We start from the raw sequence: 23,237 nt of genomic DNA, 5'->3' as shown, positions 1-23,237 counted from the left end.
TTAAGAGGTTTTATGCCAATAAAACTAGTTGAAAATTTAAAAATTGTTGTTTTCTGTATAATAAACTCTTAGGTAAATCAATAAAAGAAAAACAATCAAGAAATACTGAAGGATATGCAAATATAATATCTCTTTCATTTTTTTGAGGTTTTTGTATACATACGGGTTTTCTGGACCAGCTAGAAGGGCTTTCTGGACCAGTTAGCTTTAAATTTATAATTGTTTCCAGAAGTCAATGAAGCACTTCGTTTTATAACCCGCCTCCAGTCGAAAAGTCTGTATTTTTGTAATTTTTGTATTTAGATTTCAATGACTTATGGGATTCTAAATCCCATACTAAATCCCTTTTAAAGTGACAAAAAAAATTACATTACGTGGATGGACCTTTCCACAGAGGGATTTATCCTGAGGGAAGAGAATATCCGTGAAGGGGGTGCAGGATTTTCTAGCATTATTAAAAAAAAACAATGAGAAAATAAATACCTTTTTTCAGCTTAAAGTAATGAGCAGCATTAAAACTTAAAACGAGCATAAAATATTGCGTATATAAGGGGTTTTTCTCCTCCAAAATACCTTCCTTTTTAGGCCAAAGTATTTTTAGTAGTTTCAACGATTTATTCTACGGCCTTTGTAATTCGGGGGTCATTCTCAGAGATTTGGGACAAAATTCAAGCTTTAGTGTAAAGAGCGAGGTATTGACAAAATTTAAATTTCGTTTTATTTATTCATGTGCGGTGAGCCAAAATCAAAACATGCGTTAACTCAAAAACGTTCAAAAATTAAATGAAAAAAAAACACGAGTTTCAATTAACTGCAAGTAAAGAGCAACATTAAACTTAAAACGAACAGAAATTATTCTGTATATGAAAGGAGTTTTCCCCTCCTAAACGCCTCGCTCTTTACGCTAAACTGTTTTTATTGTTTCAAAAGTAGATTTGTGACAAAGAGTTAAACTTTAGCGTAAAGAGCGAGGCGTTTAGAAGGGGAAAACCCCTTTCATATACAGAATATTTTCTGTTCGTTTTAAGTTTTAGTGTCGCTCCTTACTTACAGTAAAAAAAACTTGTGTTTTTTTATTTAATTTGTCTCTAAGGCAACAGGCCTTTTTACTTCGATGGCTAAAAGTACACAAAGGTCATACTTTTCTTGACACCTACACCTCCCGAATTTTCAACAACACCAAAAGACGCATTTAGACTTCAAACTCCGGAAAGAGACACTTCGCAAAATACATGCACATCTTAGCTCGTGGCAAAATTTCAAACATTGGACAACAAGGTTTTTACCCTACATTATTTAGATCCTGTTACTATGGATGCGGCTGAGGTAATTGAGCCTTGATGCAAGATTCCTTTTCTGGATAAGCTGAAATTATCTACAAAAGAGTTATACTCTCTTTTGTAGATAAAATTTATGCTACTATAGAAATTAGGATGCCCCAGCCCTCTCCACCTCCCTAATATCTGGTGGTCCAGTTAAGCAGTCAGCATAGCATTCCCACCCCCAGGAGCAAACGCTATAAAGATTAAAAAACTTATTCAAAATTTTAAACTACTTACTCAGTCTATATCATTCCTTAAACCATTCTATTAAATCCTGTGTCCACCAGCTTGAGTAATGATAGTTAGTCCTCATTGGGGTCTCAAGTAGTAGTCTATGGTTTATTGAGCTGGTCCCTATCCACTGATAACTTGAATGCTTCCATACTGACAGTTGGAGCTGTTGTTTCACTGAGTGAATTCCACAAGCTGACAACTCTATTTGATAAGAATTTGTTCCTTAGTCTGGTATTTGCTTGTTTCTAGAAAAGCTTAGGAGGTTGACTACAAGTTCTCTCTGAATTGTCCAGTTGGAAAAGGTCAGGAATAGTAGCCTATCCTAAGCATTTAGAGGCTTGTAGGCTATTATCACATTACCTCATTTGCATCTATATGTTAGAGATGGTTTTCTGAGTATGCAGAGATAGGATAGATATAGAACATCACAGAAACCTTTAAAACATTTGGTTACCCTCCTATAGTCTGATTCCATTGCTGCTTTGCCAGTCTTGTTGATTAGGCATGTGACACACATTCCAAATTCTAGCCTTGGTCAAACTAAACTCTTATGCAGCTTATTAATAAAATTTGGAGATCTGTTAGTGAATGTTCTTTGGATTAAGCCAAGTGTTTGATTAGCCTTTGCAGTTGGCCTAGTTGCTTTTATATAAATATAGAAATTCAACTTGTCATCAACCAAGACACCAAGATCTCTCTCAGCATGGCTATTGGAAATAGCTTTGCAAGACCTGTCACTACAAATTGTATGGTGCTGAGAGTGCTGGTTTTTTATGGCACTTGCCCATCAGCCTTGTGCTATACAGCAATCTCAGTTTCTGTCTGTCCATCAGTCTGTTGGTTTGTCCAGGTTTTGCTAGTTTTGGGTATCCCAGATAAGTTAGGACAATGAAAGTTAGCAGGTATATCAGGGACTAGATCATACTAAATTAGAAATAGTCACTTCCCCAGTTCAACCATCTGGTGGGGAGTGGAGGGATGATTAATTCAGGAAAATTAGAAAAAATGAGGTATTTTTAACTTACAAACAGGTGATTAGATCTTAATGAAATTTGATACTTAGAAGGTCCCTGTGTCTCAGAGCCCTCATTTTAAATCCCAACTGGATATGGTGACATTAGGGGGAGTTGGAAAGGGAAACTGAATATCTTGGAAAACATTTAGAGGGCAGAGATTAGGGTGAAACTTGGTGGGAAGAATAAGAACAAGTCCTAGATACATTTACCTTAAATTGCAGCTTGGAGTGATATAAGGATTATCCATCCTTGTGATGCTCCATGAAAAAAAGAATTCATTTGGTGTAGATTGTGGCTGTTAGACTAGACTCTTATGGAGGACTCACTTGTGAGTCTCCCTTGCTGCACTTGTGCAGCTTCCCAATTGTAAAGGAACTCCTGGCAGAGCCATTCCCTATCAAGGTGGGACTTGAACATGTCAGTTGAAGTAGCAGAAACTGTTTTTTCAGAGAGCTGGTTCCACATATTGATGATTCTTTGGCTGAAGAAGTGGCTTCTATGTCTACTCATGGAATGCTGCATGGAGAGCTTCAATGAATGTCCTCTAGTACCAGAATGCAAGGGCTGTGCAAAGATACTGGGAAGGGTGACATGATTGCATAACCAGACTAGATCCACTCTCTTTGGGAGAGTTGGGGGGATTTCCAGTGCTTTGGCAAGTTCTTTGCTTTTAGACATGCTAGGACAATGAAAACTAGTAAGAATGTTAGGGACCTGCACAAATTGACTAGATAACAATCATTTCCCTGATCCAACCATCTGGGGGGGGGGCTGGCTGGAGGGAAAATCATGAAAATTAATGTAGGTTTATTGTATGAATGGGTGATTGGATCCTAACAAAACTTAATATGAAAGATCTCATATCTCAGATGCTCCATTTTCAATTTGGATCAGATCTGGAGACATTGGGGGGAGGGGAACAGAAATCTTGGAAAATGCTTAGAGTAGTGAGACCAGGATGAAACTTGATAGGAAGAATAAGTATAAGTTCTAGATGCATGATTGACATAACCAGACCTGATCCAATCTCTTTGGAGGAGTTGTGGGGATTTCTAGTGGCTTGGCAAGTTTGAGGATAAGTGCAAGTTCTAGATATATGATTGACATAACTAGACTGGATTCAATCTCTTTGATGGAGTTAGAGGGATTTCTAGTGCTTTGGTAAATTTGGTGCTTCTTGACATTCTAGAACAATGAAAATTGGATGATAAAAAACAAACCATTTTCAAGAAAGATTGATTGTTTTAAGAAAAATGATTACTGTTAAGAAACAAATTTCCTGTTTTTACTAAAAATCCCAGTGCTTTGTGCTGAGGGGTGGGCGTCCCCTCCTCCCCACACCCTATTAGTCATTCATCTGGATTGTGGCTTTGGCCCTGTCATATTATTTAAAGTCAAAAGTGCAAATTTAACATTGTACAATCTTTTGTCTTGGGTCTTTCATTACTGAGAAAGTGAAGTGAGCAATTTTGATCATTAAGGTTGTTACAAGTAAAAAGTGAAGTGTTTTATTTGTATTTATTTTAGAGTCAGTGAGGATTCTTAAGCATTGTCTTCAGAGAGGTTTATTTTCAAAAAAGGTAAGATTTGTGTTTTTTAATATCTTTGTCTCCTTGTGCAGTGAAGTTGAGTTCACTGCACAAGGAGTGCAGTCAACTCCTTGTGCAGTGAACTCCTTGTGCAGTATATATATATATACTGCACAACTCCTTGTGCAGTATATATATATATATATATATATATATATATATATATATATATATATATATATATATATATATATATTTCGTTTTGTCTGTGTGTGTATGCTGTTTTTTTTTTTTTTTTTGGGAAAAGTAATATAAAATAGAACAGTGTTATATTAAAACTGGTTATACTTGATTGTTATTAATGCGCTACTCTACAAATTTTATTTTTCATGATGCCAAATGTGATAAAGCAATTAGGATATAAATTGGCTTGCTATATTTATGAGGCCTATAGTAACTATCTAAAAAAATAATATAGATTAAGACATGGTTACCCTAAAACTGATGACATTTAATTGTCAATAAACCCTTACTAATGTATTTTTCCACGTCAAGTTGTGTAGGAGTTCAGGAGGGAGGGAAATCATTGAAATGCTTACTGCTTGAATACTTTTTGTTAAGAAATGTTTTATCTATTTCGTCTATACAGATAAATTGTAAAAGACAATAATACAAATTTTCTGTGTCTGATTCCACATTGTTGCCCTTGTCAGCTACTGCTTCTAGATCTTCAAAGGTGTTGTTTTGGTGTCAGAAAGTGAAAGCTACTACTGGCTTATGGATTTGATTTTGTTTTTGTTTCTGGACTATTCAGATGAAAGGGAGAAGTAGGAACACTGTATTTGTAAGTTTATCTTTGGAATAGTTGCCAATAAACAATGAACAGCAAAATCAATAATTCTAGTACCAAGTCTAATTTGAGGTTCTGACCTTATCACAAGTGCCACATGAGCTCTTATCTTCTCAAGGTGGAGAGTCTTGCATTTTGCTGAATTGAATTCAAGCTTCCAAATATTAGTTCAGTGAGTGAGTGCATCAGGGTCCAGTTGTTTTGGCTAAATATTTTCTGCTGTATCTGCACAACCAATAAATTTTGAGAGATCAGCATAGAAGCTTACTATATATATTGAATAGAGTTGGACCCAATAATGTGTTCTTGGGCACACCACTTCCAACAGGAGCCACTTCAGAGAAGAATGTCCTTCTATCCCCTCCAATTATTTTAACTATCTGTCTCCTAACTGTTAGGAACTGCTTCATCCACTCTACCACATCCTGATTCACCTCAATAGCTTGGAGCTTGATTTGAAGTCTTTTATGGCAGACTTTGTCCAATGCCTTTGCCAAATCCAGTGGTATAATGTCAACAGGGAACCCTGGGTCTAGAAGATTGATGGCATAATGGTAAGCATCAATCAGGTTTGTTTCAACTGACTGGCTAGATTTAAAGCCAAGTTGAGATGATGAGGATAGTTTGTTGATTTTTAAAAATTTCAAGATTGCAGTGTTAACGAGTCCTTCCAAAAGCTTTCCAACTGCTGAGGTGATGCTTATTGACCTGTAAGTACTTGTTTGCTACCACCATTCTGTATGGCGGTTATATGAGCTGTGTGCCAATCTTATAGGATACGCTTTTTATTAAGAAATTTCTGAAAAAGTAAAGCTAGTGGGCCTATTAGTTCAACATGCAATTCTTTTAGAAGCTTTGAGTGTACACCATCAGGTCCTACTGATTTATTTGGGCTCAACTTTTTGAAGTTGCTACGTCAACCCTGTTGACAGTTATTGAGGGCATAGGGTTTTGATATTCTAGGTAGGAGTAGGGGTTGGAAAAGGGGCATTATCAGGTAGATTAAATACAGATGTAGACTGCCTATTTACAGCATTAGCAATTTCTTCTGGATTGTCTACTAAACAGTCGTTGACTTTTAGTTGTGTAAGCAAGTGCCTGCCAGGTTTATGGCTAAGGCATAATTCCAAAAGCATTTTGGATTCAACTTATTTGCTTCTGCTATAGCCTCTTCATGCTGTTTAAACAGCTTCATAGATAGGTTTTTGACTTTATTTCATGCCCTGGTATATTTTGTGTAGTTATTCTTATTATGCATAGTCTTCTTATACAGTTTCCAAAACTCTTTCTTTTTATTTCTTGCTCTCCTTATTTCTTTGATCATAAATGGTAGTTTTTTGGGTTTTTGAACCCATCTTGCTGTACTATTTTTCTGTGAGACCTCTAGCAGTAGTTCTCTTTATCAAGTTCCAGGATTTGTGAACATCATTCTCAGTGATAAAGGACCAATCACACCCTGCCAACTTTTGCCTCATTGGACAGTGATCTCTTTACAAATGTTTTGTAAAAACGGATGTTTCAGGGTACAGTCTAAGGGAGCATTGTATAACAGCATGATCACTTGCACCATAGGGCAGTAGTGGGGCAACATTTAATAATGCATTGTCATTGCTTACTATTACAAGATCTAATAATGATGGTGAATGGCCATCCTGGTACCTAGTTGGAAAGTTTACAGCTTGGTAAAAGTGAATTATTAGCTAAGCACTCATGAAATGGTTCAACTGATTCTGTTCAGAGCAGCTGCAGCCATCTGTCCATTGAATGGAAGGTAGGTTAAAATCCCCAACTATGAGAAGGTTTTCCTGTCAGTTCAACTTTTCTATCAACTGATTTTACAACTTCAAACTCTAAATTAGGGGAGCTTGGAATTCTGTAATTTGTACCAATATGAATTGGTTCACCAGGGAGGTTTATTTATACCCACACTTTTTCTAAATAAGGCTCATAATCAGGATCAATATTAATATTTGCTACCTGGAAAGTTTCTAGGATGTATAGGACAATTCCCTCTCCTTCCTGCTTTGATAGATTGCCAACAATTTTGTATCCTGGTATCTGTATCTGTTGTTCTGTCAGAAGAATAGTAGTTCTGTTGGGTTTCACTTTGAAGATGGTGTAAATGTCTGATGTACCTGATGTGACAACACACTTAATTTCTTGAAACTTAGAAGTTAGACAGTTAACATTGCTGAAGATAACTCTAAAGCAACTAATGTTCTCACAGCTTCTACTATCAGAGGGGGTTTGCCAATATTTTAGAACTTAGTGACTCATCGGTTGCAGTTTTAGTACAGTTTCAGTTCAGGTTTAGTCCTTCAAAACTGTTATCCAACACCTCATTAGATTGTTCAGGTTTAGCACTGTAAGAACTTTTTGCCAGCTCCCTGCTAACAGAAGCATCATTTACATGTAATAATGCACTAGAAGAGACACTATGTAAAGTTTGACTGCTTGCTTACAGTTTCACCTGAGTTAGGTTAGAGGCAGGAGGTAGAAAGTTTTTTGATACTATTTTGCCACCCCAAATCACAATATCTGTCCCACCATTTGCTCAATGAGCTTTGATCTCTTCATGCAGTTTTGCTCTTTTTCTCCTGTCTGCTTTGGATACATCATTTCTTAACTGAATTCTGCCAATTACTCTTGTTTCATATGACTTCTGAAGAATTTGTTCCTTTGTTATAAGGTTCACAACAGAAAATTATGGGTGAGTTTGAGTTAGTTGGGTTAGGTAAGTAATGGGGATTTATGATGGACATGTTTGGGTGGTTATAATCTAGGGACAAAATCTGCTGGATAAACTGACCACCATCTGGTTTTGCAGGTACTCCAAACACTGCAAGTTTCAGCTTGTGTCTCTGCCTGTCTCTATCTTTGGCTATCAAATGCTTCATTTTGTTCTCTAAATGGTTATCAAGATCACTTTTCAAATCCTGTACCTGTGAGACAACAAGACTATTCAACAGGTCCTGGTTGATGACAGCTTTAGATGTTTGTTCAATTGGGTCTATCCAAGTTTCAATGGCTTGAAATCTACAAGACATATCTTCAATTAAATGATGCTTAAATTCAGTAAAAGACATTTTTGTAGATTCCTTGGTTTTACATCAAAATTGTGGATGACAGCTAAAGCTGGTTGAAGTGGTTCAAGGGATTTGGTAATGGTATCTTGGATATCCAATGTATTTAGTCTTGCCTATTTGCCCCCCTTACATATTGGACAAGGCCACTCACATCCAGTATGACTTGTCATCTTTTTCAGAAGATCATACTCTGGCTCAGTCATTTCAAGGCAATCTATACATAGCCACTTATTGCAACCATCACTTTTCATTACATTTGATTCTTCATCTAAATGACAATCACAAGCTGCACACAGGTCAGTTCCTTTTTTGGAATTGTGCAAGGTCGTTTTGGTGGCATTTTTAAAATATAAAACAAATAGCAAACTGTGATTTCAACCAAATAAATACTGGCCCAAATGTTGTGATCTGCACTAGGCTCGCAACCTATGATCAACAAAAATCAAGGGTCATAGTTCAAAAATTTGAAAAACTTCCCGAAATTTATAAAATCCAACAAAAAATACTTCCCTGGAAATAACTTCTCAACTGTTATCACTTAATATGGACTTATACTTCAATTGTTTACAAATATAATACAATATTAAAGTTTAAAACCATGCAATAAACATTATCCTCCTGTCCTCCCTCCCCAATGCACAAGTTTATAGGCTGAATTATCTCTTTGAATTAATTCTTTATTTTGAATTATCCACAATTTGGGCTATATATTTGTCCATTATGGACGAGGGGGAATATAAAGTTTATTGGTATCCCTTAAGAAATGATATAGGGCTAACCTTAAATTACCATAAATCAAGTGTCAACAAAATAAGGTGGTGAAGACTTCCTGTAGATTTCTTACTGGTGGTTGTGTAACAACTTCAGTTGGTGTTTAAATCCCAATTGAGCTTCCAGTCAATGGTGACCCACAATCTTTGTTGACCTAAGCTTTGTTTGAGTTTAAAGTGGCCACCTAAACTGTATTTTATGTTACCATATTCCACGGTGGCATTGCTCTAAGTAATCATTTTATAATTTTTAAAATAATTTTCAGAATTTGAACTAAAATATATTCGTTTTTCTTAATGCCATAAACAATTCACAGAAGAGTATTGCCTATTAAAATTACAATAGCTTGTAAATAAATAAGAACATTTTTTGACTAAACCTTAAATATTGGTTGCAATTACATTGTCTATCACTATAAATCAACTAATAACTTTAGTTCTGTTTTTGGCTTTACAAAAATGAAAAGAGTAAAACTATTTTTTTATATTTTAACTTGATATGATATCTGAGGTAGTCAAATGACAACAAGCAGCTTGATTGGAGTTACTGTTGCTCAAAGGTAACTTCCCTCTTTGTCCACTAGAACCTTCAGAATCGCAACACATAAGATTTATTTTGTGAATTTCCTACATGCTACTTTTTGATCTTTGTCCAAGTTTTAATGTGTTACTTAAAAAAAAGAAAAAAATTCTGGGTGAAGGATGTCTTAAAAAGTCCATTAAGAGGTGGGTGCTGTCGCTTCAGTATGAACATTACCAAATTTAGGTGCCAGTCTCACACTTTGAATTGTTTTAGCTAATTGTCTCATTACTTGTCTGTTTATAGATGGGAGAGTTGGCTACATTAGCTGGTGAAATCATTTCAAAATACTTAGACACTTCTTGTCTGGAACCTGTTAGTTCCCATATTTTGGCTGCTGGAAAAATAAAAAATCCACGTCAGATTTGTATCAATGACAGAAATATAGCTTCTACCGGTGATATGAAAACTCCAGCTGTTCAAGATTTGATATGGTCTTGTGAAGAACTGGACTTATCAAATAACAACCTTCATTTGACATCTGTAAGTTATTGTTAAGGCTATTTAAATATTGTAATAATAGCTTGTGATGTTGGTCTTGTACTGCAAGCTTGTAACTCACCCTCTAAAGTTGAAATCATATTATGAATGCTATGTACAACTTAAAGTTTGATAGATTATACAGAAATGTCAGTCCTATGGTCCCTGCATCCAAGAAAACAGAATTTTCTATAGAGAAAATTTCAATTCTAAATGCAAATTTATTAAAGTTTTAAGTTTCTTCTGTGTTTTAGATGTAATACTCTACCAACTGCATGTGTGTCTTGTTTGAAAGACTGCACAGTTACTCGCAAAAAATTTCAAGTGGGTGGGGTGAATTTACCAACATTTTGTCTGAAGGGGTAAATGTAAATGTTTCAAGGAAGTTGTGTTTTTCATTATGAGGTGTCACATTTTGATAAAATGTTCCCAAGCATTGGTCTCTCAGAAAGGGTGGGAGAAGAGCTGTTATTGGACTTTTAAACTTTCTATTTGTCATCATGACATTTGTAAAATACTTGAAAGCTACTAACACAGATAATATATACATTTATTTCCACTTTTATTGTTATTTCTTATGAATTATGTTAAGAAGTGATCAGTGCTTCAATAGCATATGCTGATGTTTCTCAAATTTGCTTTCTTTTGAATATACATTGTGAATTGATAATATATATTTGATAAAACGTATTTGAAAAATTAAACTTACTTTTTCTAAGGCTAGTTCTTGAAATGTCAAAGTTAATTTCATGTCAAACTACAAATCACTAAATAAATCAACACTGCAATGTGTACCCAATTGTCAAACAATAATATTGTAAAAGAGGAAATATAATGACTCTTTAGAATGTAAAAGCTACCAAACGGAGTTAAAAAAAGTGTAAAATGGGGTAAGAATATAAAAAGAAGTGAGGAAAATTCTTGAATGAATTTGATATTATAAACAAGCGAGGGTATAAAACCCTGTTTATACCTATACCTTCTGCAACAAGTTTAAGTTAATGTGTGGATCTTATAGCCTTTCTTACTTGGAGAGTAACTTCTTACTGAGGTGGGGGGGGGAAAGCACAAGGGTGTTTAAACCTGTGTTCTTTTAGATGGTAATGCTGAGCCATTTGTGCGTTAAACATTGATTCTGGGTTTATTTCCTTCAGTCAGACAAGCATGCAAAATAAATGGCATTTTCTACAACAAAATAAACAGTAATGGTATGTAAATCTGGCGAATTTGATTTACTGAGAATCTAAATTCTGAATGAAGCTTAAGTAGGCTGTGTGATAGGTTAATATGTTTTTTTGTTTTTTTTAATATGTCTACGTCAGTAATTCGTTAAACATTATGACAAGGTAATACCACGGAGTTTAGAGTGAGAAGCAATCAAAGTGTAGGGGAAGGGTGTGAGTGTACAAAAAAAAACAACAGAACACCAACAAATTAAAAGTGAGAACCGAGGATTTATTTGTATAAATTCTTTATTTTCTGGGAGAAGCTTCACTGGATAAATCGTAAGAATATCAAATATATAGCATATATGTTTTATTGGAAACCTGGAGAATATAACTTGCACCATGTAGAGTATAAACTTGTAGACATAACATCAACATATTTAGATTTATAGGATAGAAATTTTCAGATCATTAAGTCGTGACTTCCATAATTTAGGACAATAATCTGAACCTCTCATTAAACAGAAGATTCTAGGAAGGGAGGTTGACAAGCATTAACTATAAAAGGTGAATACGGGATAATGTGGCAATTGATGAAGAAAGCCTCTCCTTTTTCCAATGAGGGTTATTCTTGGATCTTAGTTGAATGGGATTTTAAAATCCATAAATTTTTAAGAAATCAGGGTTCTGGTAGTGACCTTGTAGGATAACTTCTTTTTTTAATCTCCTAAACGTTTCAGTTTCTTCATATTATTAAAGTTAAGGTTTTTAACATTGCTCAAAAGGACACATGTAAAGACCCAAGTCAACTTACTGCAATGTGTTTTTAGAAGTTACAGAAGATGAACTCAGATGTAAATATATACTAAGGTTAGAACAAGAAAGTATTCCTAATGATGACTGTGCTAGTGCAAACTTAATAATAATAATACTAAGGGTCTACTAACTCCTTTCAGTAAGATATGTTGTTGAGGGTCTTGTTATTAAAAGTTAATTCCATGGAAAAGAATAGTTATTTCAGAGGATAAGTGTTATCAAATGGATATTCTCTTTGTACCTATAAGCTTTTCATGTTTTTTTTTTAATTATTGAAAATTGTTATTTTTGAAGAAAGATTATAAAGAACTGTAAGTAACCATGGATGTATAAGGTGAAGAATTCTTACGGCTTCTGGAGACTTTCTGGGCCAAGAGGGGGCCTGTTCAACAGTGGAAAAAAGTTTGAATTTTGTGACCAAATATTTTATTTTCTCTACCTTTAAACTTTCTTTGTTGCATAACTTTTGAAGACATTTGTCCTTTTGATTTTTAAGGACAGGACCACCCTTCAGTCAGGTTTGAAATTACGTTTTAGTAACTGATTTTTTATGTTTTTGCCTATTGATTGTATCCTGATTTTGCTAGTATATAGAAAAAAGTACAGGCTCCCATAAGCTAAGTTTTAGAGAGGGGGGGGGGTACCTGGTCTAATCGGCACTTCCAATAATGTATAATAGAAATCTCAACACAAAACATAAAAAATGTAAGGTAGCGTCGGTCAGCCAGGGGCGTTGCCTCCCCCCATTATGGGCGCCTGTGGAAAACAAACCTAAGAACCTATCAGACAACGTTCATAAAAAAAGCCTTACTGTTCATTGTTTTGCGAGGACTTGGTGGAAAATATTTTGCCCCCCTTCCCCTCAAATTATAAGTCCCTTTACCCCCTCAAAAAGTTAGAACACTTTTTCAAAGAATTAACTCAATTCCTGGGCCCTAAGATAAAATAGGATATAGGATATACATAATAGCACAAACTTTACGGTGTTAAATTCTTAAAAAAACCGTTGTTCTTACTCTTTTGTAAGGATCGGAGTAAAAATTTGTGCCCCCCAACACAAAATTTGAATTTAACTTGTCCTCCCCCTCCCCCTCCCCAATACAACTGACGATCATCCCTTTTATTTATCCTAACAGCTTACAATGATACAATTGCTAATTAACAGCTACAATGATAGGCAGGAAAAGAAGACAAGAAATACCATAGCGTATACTGTTTTAAGGATCGGGGAAAAGAAAGTATGCTCCCTCCCCCCCCCCCCCCGAAGTCCCATTGCCCTTTACGAAAATTATTGTTTTCTTAGAAATTCCAATTCGATTTTTTATGTGAGAAAAAAAGGATATACTACCCAAACTACGTATAAAAACCGTTACCTTTTAATGAAATCTATTGACTGCTTGCTTTCTCTATAATGACATATGGTCACATACCTTTCGGTATAAGATGACATATGCTCTCTTGTGGGTTTTGAGGAACCAAATGACTGACCAGACCACCAATAGCCAAGGAAAACTACTCACTATGTGGTGTCATAGTTTTCAGAGTTGCTACTAGGAGACTAGATCTAACTAACACTGTTAATCAAACAGTTCATGGTAACGAACTCTAGTAAGGAACGACCCGGCTCAATAGTAAACGAAACTCTAAAAAACGGAATTTTGATGCTAAAAGATACATCAAAAGAATCGGATTTTCATGCTGATTTTAAATGTATAAGTTTCATCAAATTTTGTCTTTGTCATCAAAAGTTACAAGCATGAGAAAATTTGTCTCATTTTGGAAAATAGGGGAAACACCCCCTAAAAGTCATAGAATCTTAACGAAAATCACACCATCGTATTCAGCGTATCAGAGAACCCTATAGCAAAAATTTCAAGCTCCTATCTACGAAAATATGTAATTTCGTATTTTTCTGCCAGAAGACAGATCACGGGTGCGTGTTAATTTGTTTTTTGTTGTTTTTTTTCCAGGGGTCATCGTATCGACCAAGTGGTCCTAGAATGTCGCAAGAGGGCTCATTCTAACGGAAATGAAAAGTTCTAGTGCCCTTTTTAGGTGACCAAAAAATAGGAGGGCACCTAGGCCCCCTCCCACGCTCATTTTTTCCCAAAGTCAAGGGATCAAAATTTTGAGATAGCCATTTTGTTCCGCACAGTCGTAAACCATAATAAATATGTCTTTGGGGATGACTTACTCCCCCACAGTCCCTGGGGGAGGGGCTGCAAGTTACAAACTTTGACCAGTGTTTACATACAGTAATGGTTATTGGGAAGCGTACAGACGTTTTCAGTGGGATTTTTTTGGTTTGGGATGGGGTTGAGGGGAGGGGGCTATGTGGGAGGATCTTTCCTTGGAGGAATATGTCATGGGGGAAGAGAAATTCAATGAAAAGGGCGCGGGATTTTCTAGCATTACTATAAAAAAAACAATGAAAAAATAAACATGAAAAAGTTTTTTCAATTGAAAGTAAGGAGTAGCATTAAAACTTAAAACGAACAGAGATTATTACGCATATGAGGGGTTCTAAAAATACTTTAGCATAAAGAGCGAGGTATTTAGGAGAAGATAAATACCTCGCTCTTTATGCTAAAGTATTTTTAGTAATTTAAACTATTTATTCTACAGCCTTTCTGATTCAGGGGTTATTCTTAAAGAATTGGGACAAAATCTAAGATTTAGTGTAAAAAGCGAGGTATTAACGAGGGGACAAACCCCCTCATATACATAATAAAAATATAAGAATATAAATGTTTGTTACGTAAGTTCATTCTTAAGTTACGCATATTTTTTACTAATAAAAACGGTCGTTAAAAATTAAAAGTTCTAGTTGCCTTTTTAAGTAACCGAAAAATTGGAGGGCAACAGGGCTCCTTCCCCACCCCCTACTTCTCAAAATCGTCTGATCAAAACTAAGAGAAAGCCATTTAGCCAAAAAAAGAATTAATATGCAAATTTCATTTTAATAATTTATGTGCGGAGAGTCAAAATCAAACATGCATTAATTCAAAAACGTTCAGAAATTAAATAAAAAAAACTAGTTTTTTTTTAACTGAAAGTAAGGAGCGACATTAAAACTTAAAACGAACAGAAATTACTCCGTATATGAAATGGGTTGTCCCCTCCGCAATCCCTCGCTCTTTACGCTAAAGTTTGGCTCTTTGCCACAGTTCTACATTTTAAAACAATTAAAAACTTTAGCGTAAAGAGCGAGGGATTGCGGAGGGGACAACCCATTTCATATACGGAGTGATTTCTGTTCGTTTTAAGTTTTAATGTCGCTCTTTAATGCTTTTAAGTTTTTTGCCAGAAAGGATCGTTTCAGATCGTCGATAATACCCCTAGATACCCTATTGACAAGCTGGTATAATTGACCTGCCATTTCTGCCAATGAATAAGTGCTATTTGAAGGGTTTTTGACCTACGACGGTCTCTAGAGAATTGAGAGACAGAAGGATACCCTAACTTCAATTTTGAACCTCGATGTTTTCAAGTTCACTTCATCATGGCCTTAAAAGTCCAGGAATTTAAAACAGTCAAAATTGTCTACTTTTCAAACTCCAGGTAGTAGCAATTACTGGTCTACTCCGACATTATGTCCGTGAGGTGTGTTAACTAAATATATTTTAGAACAACACCAGTACACAACAAAGGATCTTTTTTAGAGTTATCCAAAAGTAAAACAACATTTTTCTTTTCAATAAAAAGGAAATATCTTATTTTGTTGATGCTGTTTTTTTGATCAGAGATATTGCCGTTAAAACTATTTAAATCCTTAGTTAAATCATTAGTAACATGAAAATTAAAAAAATATTTTGTTGTTGCGGAACTCGCGATAAGCTGACAATCAATGAGAATTTGAAACATTATGTAGATAATTTTAGTAAAGATTTTGGAACTTGAACTAGTATTTCCCTATGTCGTAAAATTGGAAATTTTTATTTTACTTGTAGGCTAGTTGTACTATATTATCCAAAGATAAAACAATATTTTTTTTTTTAATAAAAAAGGAAATGTCTGATTTTGTTGAGGATATTCTTTTGATCAGAAATTATTTAAACCCTTAGTTAAATCATTAGTAACATGAAGATTAAAATATATTTTGTTGTTGTCAAACTTGCGATAAGCATTCATTGAAAATTTGAAACAGTATGTAGAAAATACAGTGAAGATTTGGAACTTGAACTAATATTTCTTTACGTCGCCAATTTGGTAATTTTCATTGTACTTGTAGTTGTATTAGATTATGCTTAAAAAAGACAATCAACTTGATTAATTATGATTTTTTGTTAAAAAGACATCCTTCCTAACTTTCAGAAGACCTGGCATGCCTGCACAAGTACACAGAACAGGGGATAGGTACCTTGCCTTCTCCTCCTAGAGGTTGGTACGAATCTTTCGTCTTGGAAGCATGATAAACGTAATTTTTGTAAGTTTTTTAGGAAGCCTAAAAACTTACTTTCTCCCTAGAGGTTGTGGCATCTTCCGTCTTGGAAACATGATGAACTTTCTAGGAAGACTAAAAACTTTTTTTTTCGTATTTTTGACATCTAGTTCAAAATTTTTTGATTTCCCGCAAAGGTTAGACCTTTGTTCACCTATGTTTCTCAGTATATTTAGTTTAGTTCGAAATTTCTATTATACGGACAAAAGCATCTTTCATGTCAATTAAGATAGAGATAACGATGCATGACTCGGTCAGTTTGTACATTTTAATGTATTTTCTTTTATCATTTTTTCTAATCGATTTTTTGGTATGATTTGTCTTGTATAACAAATTCATTTTCTTTTAAAGGAAATATAGAAAAAGAAGGCCTAAAATGTTTGTTGAAAAGCGACGAACTAGTCCAGTGCTGTATGCGGTTATTAGTATAGCTAATAATGGCCTATAACGACAATAACAGTGCCGTAAGCCCGTAACTAATCTTGTGCCGTACCTGTTAGTATTTTTTTGTAATCTACATTCAAGAATCTAGAGTACAAATAATAGAGTGCTTTAAATGTTGAGATTTAAAATAATGAAACGCTTTAAATGTTGCGATTTCAAACTTTTTCGTAAGCTTAACTTTGGCTTGGATAATTCAAAATTCGTATATCAAATAGGTATTCATTCCCCCCCTCGAAATTGAGAGCTCTGGATTCGTTAATTAAATCTGTTTTAAGTATATTATTTGATTCACAATGTAAAGAATACGCAATAAGGAATACATTTGTACAAAAAAAAGTAACTTTATAGTTCTCTTGCTTGTAAAACATTGATGTTATGTCTTCAACTTTTGCTTCAGGTTTCTTCTTTTATTCGTGTAAATGGCTTGCTTTTAAATATACAATAATGAAAATACAAATAAATGCAAAATTTGACATTCTTTCTCTTTGGGTTTCTTTTTATTATAATGGTTCTGGAAAAATTAAGGCATGGATCACGAAAAAGTTCTATGAAGGTCTCGTAATAAATTTGAAAAATCGTACATAAGCGTAATCCATATAATCTGGTTAAATAGTAACAAATAAGCTGAAAAATAATAATGAATTTAACTAACTTGTTGGTAAGCAAAGTATCTTGTGCAGAACCCTATGATTTCCCATGAGAAAAGAAGGGGTGTTCCTCAAGGTTATTACTTTTTTACGTAAACATTATTTAAACCATTCATTTTACCTCAGGTTAAACAATTTCACAACAAAAAAGTGCGGGCCAGAAGGAGGTTAGACTACTATTACTACTGCTAACAACTCAAAACAGCATCAAGCTGCCTGAGACCAACAGAGCTAACCGTGCTCCTCCTCCATCCCAATCTATTCAAAGCCTTTCTCTTTACACCCTCCCAGGAAGTTTTCATTTCTTTTAAACCATTTTCCCGACATTCTTTCGCCCTAACCGTGGACATTATGCTTTCCATCTAGCCCTAGACGATTGGCTAAAAAGAACGATCTTTGACAATCTGCCATTTTTCTCCCTCAGAATGTGCCGTAGCCATCTCAACCTTTCTCTCACTATACCCCTAGGAAGTGGGATTGAGTCATACTTTTCGCACAGCCTACTGTTTGAAACACAGTCTGTAGGCAATTTCTCTGGGAAACATCTAGTCAATCTTCCTCCGTTTTTCGGAGCGCCCATGCTTAAGAGCCGTATTTAGCACCAAAATTACTGAAACTTCTGATATTGGTTCGCAGACCTATCTTTTTATTGTTCCGAACTTTTTTCAATTGTGAACAAAATATTCCTTTAGTTCCAGTTGAATTAGCAAGGTCACATGATATACACCAAAATTAGAAGTAATATTAGCTATTATTTGTTTTACAAGTTACGGAGGTTTTATTATCATTTCTAGAGGATCAGAATTAACAAAGTTTAAAAATAATTATAACAATGATAAATAAGTATTGGGACTTGAAGGTTATATGACTATAGTTAAAATTCCAATGACCTATTTATAGGCTAAACTTTGTAAGTGCCTGTATAAAAATAATATGTTTGAATATAGCCTTGAGCTTAACTTGCACAGTCGTTCTTCCGTTTAGAATATTCTGCGTTATAAGGAATCGGAGGGTCATCACGACAAAATCAAATTATTTCACCTAGATACTGATCCTTGCACCTACAAGCTCATATGACCCTGTTTTTCAGGTTCCAGAAATCTTGGAACATTTTCCCTTGTTGAAAGTATTAAACTTGTGTCGGAATCCTCTGAATGGAACCGAAATGATGGACAAAGGATTCGTGGCTTCAAGATTGGAAGTTTTGGTTCTCAATAATTGCTTATTATCGTGGGAAGGACTTTTTTGGCTCTTACAGATTTGTCCCGAGTGAGTTTTTTCGTGCTTTGGATTTATTCATAACCTTCAAAGGGCTATAAAATTGCGAAGATTTTGCTTTTTTTTTGCATTACCCTGAATAATTTAACGATTATTGTTTATTTGCCAGAAAGCAAATTTGAGATCGCTTTGCAGGTTATACTAGCTCAACAAAAACATCGAGACACTGAAAATAGCAACAACTCTATCAGACAATGGCGTATCTTATATTGAATAAAACTACATTCTCTTATTAATTGTTTTTCTGAAGAATATATTTCGCTGAAGGATCAAAAAGGATTTTTTGGTCGTTCTTTTGCTGTATCCTGTACATGTGACTTTAAGTCCATTAACCTTTGGAACGACTTTACTGAAGTACTTTTGGAATGTACTTTACTGAAGAATATGTTTCATTTATTAAAAAAGAACTCCAGTAAGCCCAGGGCTTGTCCACCTTAGATGAGTACGGTAATTTTAAAGGGCTTTTTAGACTCTTGTTGGTTCACCTTGAATAGAATTTATTTGGTGGATTATGCACGTATGACCCTCAAAGTACTATAAGGTCAAGGAGGATTATCTTCTTAATATGTTTTGCTGAAGAATTTCACTGAACTCGCTGCTGTTTTGCTGATGAATTTGCTGAAGCATTTATTCGTTATGATTTATTTTGCGAAACCCGAACTCAAATAAGCTTTGCAGTAAGTAGAATGATGAGTATCTTCTCCTTTCACACCTCCCATTTTGAAATTACTAGTTTCCCCGGAGGAGGAAAGTGTTTGTTTTTACCACACTTTCTGTTTGTCTTGAGTATGAATAGTTCATACCAAGAATCCTGTAAATATTCAAAAATATGTTGACAGAATCAATTTGACGATCCGCTATGAACGTGAGCAACATGTGTGTTAAATATCTCAGAGAAGTAAAAAAGGAAAGCCTTTTGATTGCATGTTCGGGGCTGAAATATTCGATTCGCCTTGAAAAATGGTGAGATAAAAAACGTAGACCGCTACCAAATTTGACCTCAACTATTTCATACGGGATCAGCAAAGCATCATCGGTATACGAAGAAAAACATTCTCCTTTTTTCCTATTTTGTTCATTTTTTCTATCGTAGTTTAATAGCAAAGGTCATTTTTCGATCAAGTAATATTTGATAATTTTCTCGAAAGCTTAGAATTTTTTCCATATCGCCACATCGCCATTACGAACGATATGATTACAAATTTACACAGTGACTAAGTCAATATTTGTTTTCAATACTAAAAAAAAAAAAAAAAAAAAATACAGATCTTTCACGTTTTCTAAATCATAAATTTCTAGTCTGATTTTTTTTTTCAGTCTAAGAAAAGAATAATATAAAACATAATATCTAGTTTTTAGATATTATGGCCCAGGACCCTACTGGGCCGAGGACTTTGAAGTGTGTGTGGGGGGAGGGGGTGATTCTTCATGAGACGGATTCTTTTTATGGGTGGATTCAATGAGCCCTCATAGGAAAAATAAGTATCCATTTTACGCATTTTTTAGAGTTTCGGGAGATGAGGGTAAAAATGCCCAAGATTTGATAAGAAAAAGATTTCAGCTAAAGGAAGATGAGAGGATAAGGCCGTATCCAGAGAAGTGAGCTACCATATTTGAACCCCTCCCCTCACCCCGAAATTTTTGCCGGACTCGTAAAATGCATATAAACAAATTTGTCATCTATTTTGAAAGTTATTTTGGTCAAAAGTCCTCCAAAAGAAATACCCCTCCCCTCCTCCCAAATAAAATTATGGATATACGCTTATGATAGCATGAAGGAAATCAAATATTCAGTGCTTTAACATGGCTCTTATAGGACTTAAAAATTTTTTTTAGTTGAATTAAGAAAGTAAAATGCATTTGACTTTAGTCCGCCTAGCAGCATAGCGATACAGAGTAATACTAAACACGGAGAGAAAATTCGGGTATTGCTAGATAACGTTAAATAGCATTGATTGTTTTTCTCAGACATGAGTACCGTTGAATTAACGAACAATTTTTTTTTACGATTACTCACAAGCTCAAATAGCCGAATTTGCACTTTCCTCAAATAAATATAAAGATTAGAAATAACATGGTAAATAGGTACATAAAGTGTTGTCATTCTGATCACTTGTCACTCTTGTATTTAGAGAGGATAATTTAAATAAAAAATGTTATTGCCTGTAACACTAAAGGCAATTTAGAGAGAAAAAAATAAAGAGAGACAACAATCAGCACCACTACCTGTTTTTACTGGGCCACTCGACAAATGAGGGTATAAATAAGTATGTACCTGTTGTGGTTAAATACATCTGGGCAAAGAACAGTATCTCTCTTCGTGCATTTACGGTAATTTTGGGGTGGGCTAGGAATGTAAGGTGGGAAAGAATCTTAGAAACCAGAGAATCTCATCGTAGTTTAAATTCAAATGCCATCTAAAGGAATTTCAAAACACTAACATCAATACATTTTTCATGCAACATTATATTATCCTTGTTTTATGATGTCAATCTAGAGGAAAATTTGTTGAAAAATTAATAAGGTTATAAGTTCAGAAAACATGAAAAAAAACAAAAAAAAAACAGTTCGCTCGATACATTGTAAATGGGAAAATTAAATGGCATTCAAAAGTTAAACCTTTACAATCCTGTTCGAGATTTTTGTTTATGATAAAAATACTACTGTAAATTAAACATATGTTTTCGTATTGTCGCTAGCTCCAAACGCAACAAGAACGAATATGCTTCCAAAAATAATTGATAGGCTTAAATAATCGTAAATTTTACCTGGACCTTGCCCAGGATTTTTATTGAGGGGGCATATGTCATAAGAAAAGTTTTTAAAGTCATTTAGCTCATTACAGGACTGACATTTTTTTCATAATTTGTCTCAACGTTTGGGTGGAGGAGGTTGGGGTCTGGGCTGGACCCCCCGGCTCTTTAAACCTTAAACTTTAATGCTAGTTTAGGGATAGATACAAGAGGGCTGCCCCCCAGTTTTCTTTCTGGCGCCTTCATTTCGTTTTTTCTCTTTTTTGGAATAAACTTACCAATGTGGTTAATTCTTGGCACTCTTGTCAAATTAACCCCCCCCCCCTCCCCCCAAGATTTCGCTCTGGATCCGTGTTTGTGTTAGTTTGCTAAGAACCTTTACTGTATTGTTTCAATCGCTGTGTCATTTGATTTTTTCTCGCTCTGTTAAAACCTAGATTCCTTTAGAGTGAAGAATAGTCTTTATTTTGTAGGCTAAAAAGGCTGCATCTTGATTCAACAACAATTGACTTTGCAAAGCCGGACCAAGGTATATCATTTCCGAACATTGAGGTGTTACATTTTTCGAAGAATAGACTATCACCACTGGTATTAAAATATCTTTCACATTTTTTTCCAAATGTGAAGGAGCTATATTTCATGCAAAACCAGAGTGAAGAAGCATGGCAGGTGATCGATGAGAGTATATTCACCGAACTAGAGAAATTATCTTTGATCGATTGCTCAGTCTGTGAATGGGGAGAAATTGAGTCTTTTGGTTGTTTAAAAAGCCTGAAGCATTTGAAGTTGCTCAATTGCCCTGTTCTTGAAGTAAGTAAATTACAGATTTATATAACACTTTTGGGTGTTTAAAATACTTTTTCTGTGATTAGAAACCCTTAACTAATATAACACAATAATGAAGCACTAAAAAAACCATAAATAATACCCTAAATCAAACAATACATACGAAATGAAGATGTGAAAGAATAAACACTAGCGTACAGAAAAAAGAAGAAGAAAAATTGACAGTAATTATAACGATAGAAACAAGTAAAAACCAAGACAGTAAAGAAACAGGAAAGATAAAGTTGACATTAGAACATCAGAAAAAAGACAAATAAACAAGGACATTAAAAGTTAAGAAGATTCCTGAAAATAATTTTAAAAAGAATAAGAGAGATATATCAGTTAGGAAAGAATTCCAAAAAGGAGAAACAATAGGAAAAGAGAAAACAGGAAAAATAAAAAACAAAGGAGAGAGAAAGAAAGAAATTTCTAAACTGGAAAGACTCGACGAAAAACTGCCTTTGCAGAAAGAAATAGAGGGACGTCCGGAGGGATGGAATTCCATAATAGAATTGATCGATATATAGGAGACCTCTGGGCTGCTGTAGATGATCGTTTTGGTAAAATAAATCGTCGAGAATAACTACTTAAAAAAGAAGAGCACCTACCTGAGCCTGTCCTTGAAAAACATTGCTGCAGGGGCAGTGGAAGTGTACCTAGAAAAGCAGAATGCACTGAATAAAGATGACTTTTACCTACGATACGATCCAGTGGACCTATTCCAGTATCATTATAAAGATCAGAGGAAGGGTAAAGCCGATGGAGAAGGAAAGTAGCCTTCACTGCCCTATTTTGGGCTCTTTGAAGTTAGCAGAGAAGAGATTTATTAGTATTATCCCAGACTGAGCAGCAATAAGAAAGGTAAGGATAAATAAAAACATAATAAAGAGAAACCATAACATCAGGAGGAAGAAATGAGTTAACCCGGTGCAACATTGAAGACTAGCGGAGGATTAGGGAACGGGTGTGAGTTATATGCGATTTAAAAGAAAGAAAA

General features: G+C 34.8%; 1 protein-coding gene across 3 annotated transcripts in view; it reads left to right on the top strand.

Annotated features, from left to right (window-relative positions):
• The first annotated feature begins 1,187 nt into the window (after positions 1–1,187).
• LOC136030117 (tubulin-specific chaperone cofactor E-like protein) overlaps positions 1,188–23,237 on the top strand; it is a 33,497-nt gene continuing 11,447 nt past the window's right edge. Inside the window, exons 1-5 of one of the 3 annotated variants that reach the window (XM_065708796.1) lie at positions 1,224–1,278; positions 4,100–4,152; positions 9,634–9,870; positions 18,472–18,650; positions 21,886–22,222. In XM_065708796.1, coding sequence (XP_065564868.1) covers positions 1,233–1,278; positions 4,100–4,152; positions 9,634–9,870; positions 18,472–18,650; positions 21,886–22,222 — 852 coding nt within the window. In that variant the 5' untranslated portion in view covers positions 1,224–1,232. Of the gene's footprint in view, positions 1,327–4,099; positions 4,153–9,633; positions 9,871–18,471; positions 18,651–21,885; positions 22,223–23,237 lie in introns of all 3 variants that reach the window. The other 2 variants (XM_065708799.1, XM_065708797.1) reach the window with 2 other exon arrangements.

The sequence above is a fragment of the Artemia franciscana genome, chromosome 8 (assembly GCF_032884065.1).
Source record: "Artemia franciscana chromosome 8, ASM3288406v1, whole genome shotgun sequence".
Lineage (NCBI taxonomy): Eukaryota > Metazoa > Arthropoda > Branchiopoda > Anostraca > Artemiidae > Artemia > Artemia franciscana.
This window is presented reverse-complemented; position numbering and strand designations above follow the sequence as displayed.